This window comes from Fopius arisanus, unplaced genomic scaffold (genome assembly GCF_000806365.1).
Source record: "Fopius arisanus strain USDA-PBARC FA_bdor unplaced genomic scaffold, ASM80636v1 scaffold00137, whole genome shotgun sequence".
Taxonomy (NCBI): domain Eukaryota; kingdom Metazoa; phylum Arthropoda; class Insecta; order Hymenoptera; family Braconidae; genus Fopius; species Fopius arisanus.
This window is the reverse complement of record NW_011887876.1, coordinates 107981-118142: the sequence shown is the minus strand read 5'-3', so window position 1 is coordinate 118142 and position 10162 is coordinate 107981. Positions and strand designations below refer to the sequence as shown.

Below are 10162 nucleotides of genomic sequence, written 5' to 3'. Positions count from 1 at the left end.
CGGCTGGAGCAATTCCATCTATAATCTAATCAGCACCAAATGGCGTGGAAACGCTTCGATGGTATCAGTTTGACTTCGATCGCATCATCCATTTTTGAGAAATCGTTGACGATAAATTTCGGACAAGAAATCGTTGATGAAATTTCCGTTTTCGCAGTTTTTCTGGGAAAACTGGAAAACGGCTGGAGCAATTGCTTCTATAATCTAATCCGCACCAAATGGCGTGAAAACGCTTCGATGGTATCAATTTGACTTCGGTCGCATCATCCATTTTTGAGAAATCGTTGAGGATAAATTTCGGCCACGTACATCGCCAGTAACATACGCACACACACACACACAGACACACACACAGACATCCTCTCGAAAATGGTCCCGGATTACTCTGGAGGCCTTGAAACGTGAAGATATGTTGAAAATTTCCATATTGATTTTCGGGGTCATTACAATAACTTCCTATAGAACAGGAAGTTAAAAAATGCATGTCAGAGATTGTGCACTATTCATGCTGCAAAGAGATGAGGGAATAGTCATTTATGCTACAAGGGCAGAAGAGTATTTTGGCAACGTATTTTATCAGAGTCTGCGACGAAAGCGCATTATTTTTGCCTTGCACTGAGAATCAAACCGGGGACCTCACGAGTACTAATCCTATGCCCTACCCACTATCGTACGATTATTATTGAGTGAACTCTGCTTTGCTTATACGATGTATATTCAAGATATCCGTTTATTTTGAGCAGCAAAAATTTACTCATTAAAAATTTCATCCATTGTACTTTTTTAAATAATAATAATAATGATAATAATAACGATGATGATGATGATGATGATAATAATAATAATAATAATAATAATAATAATAATAATAATAATAAGTTAATAATTATATAATCTAGTTCAAGCCCACCTGATCCGAACTTGATCAGAATGATTACAGATGAACGAACCTCAGGTTCAGATGAAGCTCACCATATCAGAACCTAATCAGAGTAGTGTGGATCAGGTTGAGTAAATCGAAGACTGATCAGTTTCTTATCAAGTTCTGCCTGATCAGTTGAAACTGACCACCGCCATATCAAATCCTGATAAAACCTCAGGTTCGTCTTCGTTTCAATTTTCACTTGGGATGCTGCTAAAATACGTTTCAGAGCGAGTGGCATATGTTGCTTTATGTTATGAGGGCCTACTAAACGAGTATTTTTATTGCCCAAGGGAGCTAAGTAAAAAAACAAAGGGCGATGAGCGGCGACTTACCTTCCTAGGGCAATAAAAGTACGAGATTAGGGCGGGACGAGTGACATTCAAGTGTTTAACGCTTCCGTTTGACCCCTGGGTGTACCATTACAGCTTTGAATGTTATTAATTATATACGCTCACCTTATGAAGTTAATGAGAAAGCAAACAATGAATGAAAAAAAAAAATTGACAAAAAGTGAGAGTTGATAAGAATATTCAGCGATCGAAAGACTCGGTTATTGTGATCAATTGAGGAATCAACTGAGAATGGAAGTGAAAGTAACGGGAGTGGGAAGGGTTGCATAAGTGAAGCCGCTTCTCGATTGTTTTTGCGTTGGAAGCCTAGTGCGTTTGTAGAAGGGAGGAAAGATAAATGTAGATATGTAAAAGCAATGAACGAGATGTGAATATTCTAAGAAGGGGAGATCAGGAGGTAGGGCATTCGAGGGAGGAGTAACGTCTGGTTAGCCTTGAACTTGGATTTTATAAGAGTGAGCCGACACGATCGCCAAGGCCGAGTACGACGCGCCATCGCAATTTTAGACGTCAATCCGAATGGGGACGGATTTGCCCGATGCTAATGCCCTTGAAATCTACGCCTTCCAAGTCATGTCTGCGGATTCTCATAGTTGAACAGAAAGAAAAAAAATTATGGAATTTGCATTGGTGAACTATAGACTTCAAAGTGGTATTTCAAAATAATCCAATGATTAATGATTAATTTAGGAGGTGAAGGAGGAGATACGTTGACATTGATTCATTTCTACTCAACAACCGGGTGCATTCAAATTAATTATTCCGATGTGATTCCGCTGGCATTATTGTATTGCATTTATTTAACAAAATTCTCACAATTTTACCGTATCTGAAACATAAAATTGAACAAATGATACATCTGTCTGCACCATCGTTATGCTTTATCTCTCGACTTGTGGCGCTTGACGTATCCAAAAGTCTCAGAACCCCAGTAACAATCATACTCTCATGGAAATTAGCAATTGTTGACCAGGTTGTCCAAACACATCGATTATCTTCTTAATATAAAAAGGAGAAAGGAAATCGATCTAGAAATATCTCGAATCACCGTAAGACCCATCACGAACTTAAAAAATGTGAAAAATTTAAACAATGTGAAAAATTCAGAGAGATAGAGAGAGAGAATTAATTATTAATCACGAAGTTTTCGCTATCATCTAGAATATAAGGAAAGATTAATAAATGGCTGATCAATCATCAACTATTATCGGCTGGGAAGATCGGTGATTAATACATACTCCTGAGCATTTCTTTTCAATCCTGAGATTTCAACAATTTTTCATAAGAAATAATCCAGCAAATGGAAAGAACATTTGCAAAACGGCTGAGTTATCTATTTCTATTTTTTATTTTGCATCGTTCCAAACTTTACTACAAAACATTTAGAGGATTTCGCTGAAAAAAAGGTCTGTGTAAAATAAAAGTGAATTTCAATGGGTGCGACTTCGTGCGTCACATATCCCGCTCGTCTTCCTAAAATAAGATCTGTGGAGAATATTTTTTGGTCAATATTCAAATCTCTACATGTTTCTAATAGCATTCTCTTCAACCTGATGAGGCATTACATTTGCTATTGACAACCTGGCGTACTTATTTGTGATGCGAAACAAAATTTTGAAACATCAAGATCGTTTGGATTTCGCAAAAGAATGTTTGCACCTAAAAACCCAATAAAGAAAGCTTAATCAATACGTTGAATTTTCCTCATAGATATTGCATCTATCAATATGGAATATCTTCAATAATTGAGTATGATTATTAAGGACAAAATATCGGGAGGAATAAACGGCGATTGCTACAAATTAATAATATATATAATTATATAATTGCTACAATTATATAATCATTTGGTCAATATATAATGTTGGATCGAAATGGTGTAGCCTTTTTTTTGGCAAGTGAGCGTTTTGGAAATAAAAGTGAGTTGGCTGTAATATAATTAACTATAGGTCCCTAACGTCCATGGAGAATTAACGCTTTCTAAATCAATCATATCATAATTATATATACTTTACTATAATTTAATGGGAGAAACACTAATAATGAACTGATTTTTTATGTGAGTCGGCCGGGCTTAACCGCGTTCATTTGAGACCTAGGCCTTCTTAGAACTCGGTTATTTGGGCCTCGTAAAAAAAAACAATGTATGTCACATGGCCTATCGCCGAAAGCACGCATTATGATTAAATTCGTCAGAAGTTTACTTTTTAGGCCTCATCAAATAACTTATGATCTTTTCTTCGTTAAAAATAAAATTTGATGTCATAGTTTTCTTTATTATTATTAATTTTGTTACGCTATTTGTTATACTATTACCAACAGACTTTACAAATACTACATAAACTTCAACTAAAAAATGTACAAAACAAATGTTTCTTCAGAAATTCGTAATTGCTACCTGTGAGATTAAAAACCGCGCCATTTTCTCATTTTTATAGTAATCTTCGATACCTCGAATTCAGGCATTCATTCATTCATTCATTCGATTCATTTTGGAGGTTTATTCATTTGTTAAATATTCAAAATATATTCATCAATCATTAGTTAATTAGATATAAAATTGACAATATAAGCCTGCCTGATTTGAATTGTTTTATTCGATTTTTGAAACAAACCAGCCAACAACCATTTTTCAAACAAATGAAACCCCCTGTTGTTGGAAATATTTTCGACGTTAAAACGAACAAGAGACCCGTTGTAACTGATCAGAGGGAATAATGGAAACATTTTATTACGAAACAGCCCAACACGTGGACCAACCCCATAGACAAAGGGCCTTGTCTAGTGGGTAGACCTGACACCCTGGACGAATTGGTGACCGAGGACACCTGGAAACGAACTGTCGAGCGAGCAACATTGAACATACCACAACCAATCCAGCTTATATTATATCGAGTCTTTAACCACAGTTTAATTGCTAACAATAAATGGAAGATCGAGTTAAATAATTAAATAATCGTAAAATATTGTCACTCTTACACTTTGGGCATAGGAGGATTTTCAAGATAATCCGATATGACAACGATAAGACAATGTCCAAAATCGATTGGTTTCCACTCGATTAGAATCCCCCTCGTACAATCGGTTAATTTATAAAATTGAATGTAATTGAATAAATAATAATTGAATTTAGCAAAGAAATTTATACCATTGAAATTATCTTCTCATTCTCTACTGCGCTATTGATTCAGATACTTTTGGATGTCAATGTGAGGATGATGGCATTGAAACTGAATTTAGAGAACTCTTGTGTTTACTTGGTGCGATAGAGTGAAAAGCGTTGGGATGGTTGGGATCGTTGGGATTCTGACTGATTACGTATTGGCCAAGGTTAAGACTGGCCTGGCAGTCTCTAGTGACGTCACCGTCGTCTCGTGGCCTTAAACTTGACTGCCTCCCTACTTATCTCTCGCACTTTTTCACACTCAACTCAGCAAATGGTCTTTCAATTATCTTTCAAAATCACAATCAAAAAGTTGTCCTTCTTGGCAGTAACATTTTCCTATTAGCAGGGGATAAATATTGCTAAATACTTGCAATCATAAGGATGGATTGACAAGGATATCAATGAAAGTTAATGATGCATTCATTCATAGTGATGATGGTAAAATAACAAAATAAGTCTTCAACTTATTTGTCCGAACATTTCCAAGTACTTTGGTGGCAAAGTTATAAGCATTACACATTGAAAGTGTCCAATGCGGTTAGAAAATGGTTTACATTCTTTCATTGTTTCATAGATTGTGCCCTTTTACCAAATATAAAATGGCATATCCAAAAAGAGGTGTCAATACAAAGATCAAAATAACAGTTTAAAAACCACGCAATGAAAGAACTGTTTTGTTGCATTTTGCACCTACCACATCGTGAATCCAGGTATCCATAGTAGTGGTGTCGTACATTTCAACGTTTAAACTCTAAATTTAAAACATTCAAATAGAAGATACATATGTAAGTACATGAATAGTGTATCATCCCCTTTTAAATCATCATTGAACGTGTTCGTAGTCATAATTAAGAACATTTTGATTTGCGAAAAATTTAATGCAATAATAATTGGGAAAAAAAAAATTGTATTGATTTAATAGTGATGAATGGTGGAGTAGAGAATAGATATCTAAGTGAAATTCAAATTCTCTTCAATTCATTAGGTGATTATCTGGAGACTCCCTGAGATTTGTGATACCAATACTGAAATTTACACTGAGAAGGGATGAAACAATATTTACATTTCATAAGTCGTTTCAGTTTTAGACTCCTGGCAGATGGAAGATAGGAATGTCTAGGGTGTTGCGCGGGTCGGCAAAAACGAGGCGCACGCGCACATGACGATAAACCTTTTCGGATGCGATAACACTTTGATGTTCACGGCTCGACGGATCGCACACGACTGACGCGTTCACTCTCTATCTCAGACGCTACTAAACGTTTTTATATCACAACAAAAGGAAAAAAGAAACGATTAGAATACAGAATTGATAAGTTACACGTGAAAAAAATATATATCGAGATATATGTCGCATACATTTCGGCAACAAATGCATTATGTGGAATATATTATGGATATAACTGTGCAGATATATCTTACCGCTTACATTGAAAATATAAGCTGGATATAGATGTAACATGTAATTCCGCCAAAAAAAACCATCGCAGTTGTAATTTTTCTTTTTTTTTGTAATTTTTTCCATGCGGGATGTGCAGTGTTCGTTCAAGTCAAACGATATTCTCCCTCAGATTACGGAAATTCAAGGAACAAACGCATAACAGAGGAAAGTTTTTTCGTGAGTGATCCTAAGACGTAAGGCAGTTTTCTCTCGAAATATATTGAAAATTAATAAATAAATTATACCAACAATGGTGGTTGTAGAGAAGTTCAACACACTTTAATTACGTTGAAGTTTCACTATTTTTTGGGTTAAAATATTATTCTATACACCAGAAAATGTGTTTGAATATCCATTAGTTTGGTTGTTTGGTAAGTAGTTAGCCCCTGTTAAGAGCTGAACCTGCGCTTCAGCTTATGACACCGTTTCTTATAGTCGGGGATCCGAAAAAAATTATGCCACGCGTAAATGGATCGTACAAATAACATCACACTCCTTATTAATTTTACTTTTCAATCTCGACAGAAGCTGATCAATGCTTTTGGGACGATCTGTGACTATCCAGGTTTGAAACATTCAAAACAATTTTCTGATAACGATTCTTAATTAATCGTCTTGCCTTCCGATTTCCGCGCATACCACGAAGAAAAATTAATAAAATAGCTTTTGTGGGAATTCCAATTTTGTTAAAACCACTTCTATTACACAGCTTTCTATTATACAGCATGATGGAAATATCAAGATTGATGAAAAAATAAGTTTTGACTACGGAAACTAGTAATTACCTAATTGAAACGATTAGAAATAATGTAAAACGAATGAAAAATCTTGCATATAACTAGAACGCAGGTCTAAAATGAATTTGAAGAGTTAATCACTGAAGAGAAAGGAGAGGATGTCTACACTCTGACCGCTCGTATGAATATTTTGACAGGGGCGCAATTAATTCCCTACTTCTATCAATTTCATCGGCAGTAAACCTTTGAGTTTTTCTGTGAATGAATATGAAAAAATATTTGCTCGTCTCACTTACCTATCCCATTTACTCCTTAAGTTATCGTGATAATGGCTGATTCAAAAAGAAACAAAAATGTCAAATCGGTAATATGTGCAAACAGAAGATTTCACAAAGTTGTGGACCTAAACGTATCATATTTTCAGTAATTTCCAAGTTTCAATTCACAAGTAGGAATAGCAAAAACTAGAATCGCAATATAATTCAATTCAATAGCCAAGTGGCAACCGGAAATAAGTAAAAAAGTAAAAAAGTCAATTACTGATATTAATCGTGAAAACTACCGATTGGAAAGAAAAATGTTTACGAACATTTTTGTATTTGGTTGATTTTCAGACAGAAAAAATCTTTCAATATGAGGTACTCCATACTGATTCTGGTGAACTGCTAGCCCTCAGTCTTGGCAAACTTTACGTTGATTGTTCCTGGAAGTCGAGTTCTATTCGTCCGATTGGTAAGTATTGGGTGATAACATTTTCCATTTAGCTCATATCGATAGTTTTTACGACAAATAATTGGGGGAAATGGTAAATTCAACTTGTCTCACTGTATCACAACACTCCTCGTTTGTATTTGTCAGATACAATGAAAAAAGAAATGGAATCTCTCTCTCTCTCTCTCTCTCTCTCTCTCTCTCTAACCGAAATTTATTGCAAATTCAATAATAAAACGGATCAAAAAATTCTGATTAATCAATTTTATTTCAAGTTAAGGCCCACATGGACCATCTACCGACAGGGATCCATCAAGTTTACAAAAAAATTCCAATAAAAAGCGCCATACTCAAACCAGTGAGGAGGCCTTCCAAGCTGCGTATTTCTTATTATTTTTTTGTAAGCTTGGTAGATCCCGTCAAATCAATGTCGCGATTTAGCGCCCTTCAATAATTTTTCCTATTTTTTTTCGTTATCTTTTTATAACTATTCAAGAGGATCCCGCAACACAAATTTGATCCTAAAATTTAATATATTTGAGGCTATTGAGATGAAATTTAAACAAATGATGAGGTTCGATAAATGCTCTATCCGGTCTTGAAATCTTATTTGAGTGATAAACTATCTGAAAATGAAATTTCAAGGGGAGTAAAAATACCTCCATATTTTTAGGAGTTCGACGTTATTGTTAATTCCTGCAATCGGAAAATGATCATTTTTTATATAAAAAAAAGTTCACCTCACACGTGGTTATGGAGAACGAACAATTTTATATATTGGTTAAATGACCTGTAAAGCTTCTGTTAACAGATTGATGTTCTAAAATATTGTTGTTAAGAGAAAACGTATTGTGGTCATTAATTTTCGGCGTATATCCATAGAATATACCATCCATATAAAACTATTAGTTATTCCTGAACTCCAGAACTCACGAATTAACAGAATGTTTTATAATTATGTGTCCCCTGTGAATATATAGTGTCTAAGCAGGATTCGACATTCAAACTACAATATTTGTTTACAAATACGATACTCAATTCTGTGATAGTATATTATGCTTCGAGGAGGATAATTTAACAAAATTAATGTCAGAGTCGCGTACGTTATTTCATATTTCAGAGTGCAGGAACCGGCCAATTACACGCGGGAAGCCACGTTACTGCACGTTCAAATGTACAAATAAAATGCAAATCTTATGATTCAATATCTTCCTATACATATTATAAGGGAGTGCGGGGTAATATGAACATTTTATCATTTAAATTGGTTTAATAGCAATTAACAGTGTCGAAGGTCTTTTTCGGATCCCAGAATGACTATCTAAAAGGAGAATCGTCTTGTTAGAAATCATTTAATTATTACTAGATTTCATGGCAAATTGACGGTTTCGAAAAGTAATTTTTTTAATTGTTTAGCAGCATCATAAATTTAGCATAAAAAATATGGTTGAAGCACCCCTGATTAGAATTTCAACCCCATTTGATGGTGTACATGCTCATTAACGATTTTTACCCATTATTTGAGTTTTTTTTTTATTTTTGAAGAATCCCAGTGGCCAGTCTAAAAATCCACTAATTGCCAAATGCTTCATTCAACTATTTATGTATGTCGAAAAATGTAATTTTTTATGAATGATTATGGTACCCAGCATCCCTATCTATCTTCAGTTGTCTTGACAACTCTTCAAAAAAGAAAGTAACGAGGAACTCTTTCTGTACACATTCTGTTAACTTATAAAAAATACTTACACTACTATGAAATTGACTGACATATGTTACTTTTTCTGTATTATTATCCGACTATTGAATTTGAAAGTTTCTCGAAACTAATAATGCAAATGTATGAAATAAAATAAAACACTTAAAACACCGAGATAATAATAGTCATCACGAAATTTGATGAAATGCTCAGATACAGGTGCTTTTTTATTCAATATGTATCTTCGGAACTCGTGCCTAAATACAGATATGATCTTTTCTACTCAAAAAAGTTTCTAACAAAAAAGACCCATAAACCCATAAAAAATTTAGCATTTCTCCGTATCTTTGATCATTGGTTCCATTGTCTAATATTAATACGTAACTTGAATAATTAAGCTGCGCCAATTACAAGTAACGGAGTGTATACAGAATTGGAAAACATGGCGACTACATAATTGTCAGTACAATGAATTAGTTAAGAGTTCCGGTTATTCGTTTATTTGTCAGGCTCAGAATATATACAGAAAAGATTATTTATTTATTGAGCTCACCCTAGTCATTTGTTGGGATGAATCCTCGTTTCCATTACCTCTGTAAACGCACCAAACAGGTAGTGATTATATTGATGTCAGCCCGATTATTGTTTTTATGAATCTGTACGTGTCATCGGCAACGGCCATTTGCGATTTTTCCACTAAAAAGCTGAAAAAAATTTCGTGATTTGAGTTACCACAGTCTGTTGCTAATTATCGTTAACACCAGGGTCAGATATATTGCCAGAAAATATCCGAGGATTAATAATTGGTGGGCATGAAGTGCTTTTTTCTCCGATGTTATTAGATAGGCAAGCCAGATACATATTTTTAGTTTAGAAATTTCTGAGAAGCACCAGAAATCAACGGCAAAAGTGTTTTTCCGCCAGAACTGGTAGAGAGCGCTAGGGTAACTGGAAATAAGTAAGGTATGATAGGGGACTGGTAGTTGGCACCACATAATTGAAAATTCATTAGTTTTTTTATTTAGATCAATAGTAGGACCTTTGTACATCATTGTAATACCATTAAAAAATTTTGTAGACCCTTCATTATTTTTTAATTAATTAAACAAAATAATGATCGGAAGTTAGCACCC

At 34.6% G+C, this 10162-nt stretch overlaps 1 protein-coding gene across 9 annotated transcripts in view; it reads right to left on the bottom strand.

Moving 5' to 3' along the window:
- The window catches only part of ERR (estrogen-related receptor), a 103730-nt gene extending 93756 nt beyond the window's left edge, over window positions 1-9974 (bottom strand). For 3 of the 9 annotated variants that reach the window (XR_892719.1, XR_892720.1, XM_011313990.1), the window contains exons 1-2: window positions 5505-6007; window positions 5136-5192 (exon numbers count right to left, since the gene is read on the bottom strand). Coding sequence is in view for 4 of the 9 variants with exons in the window: in XM_011313990.1 (XP_011312292.1) it covers window positions 5136-5177 (42 nt within the window). In the remaining 5 variants the exon portion in view is untranslated. Of the gene's footprint in view, window positions 1-910; window positions 1165-1380; window positions 1396-5135; window positions 5193-5504; window positions 6008-9582 lie in introns of those variants that run through there. The other 6 variants (XM_011313993.1, XM_011313991.1, XM_011313996.1 and 3 more) reach the window with 6 other exon arrangements.
- Between the last annotated feature and the right edge of the window lie 188 nt (window positions 9975-10162).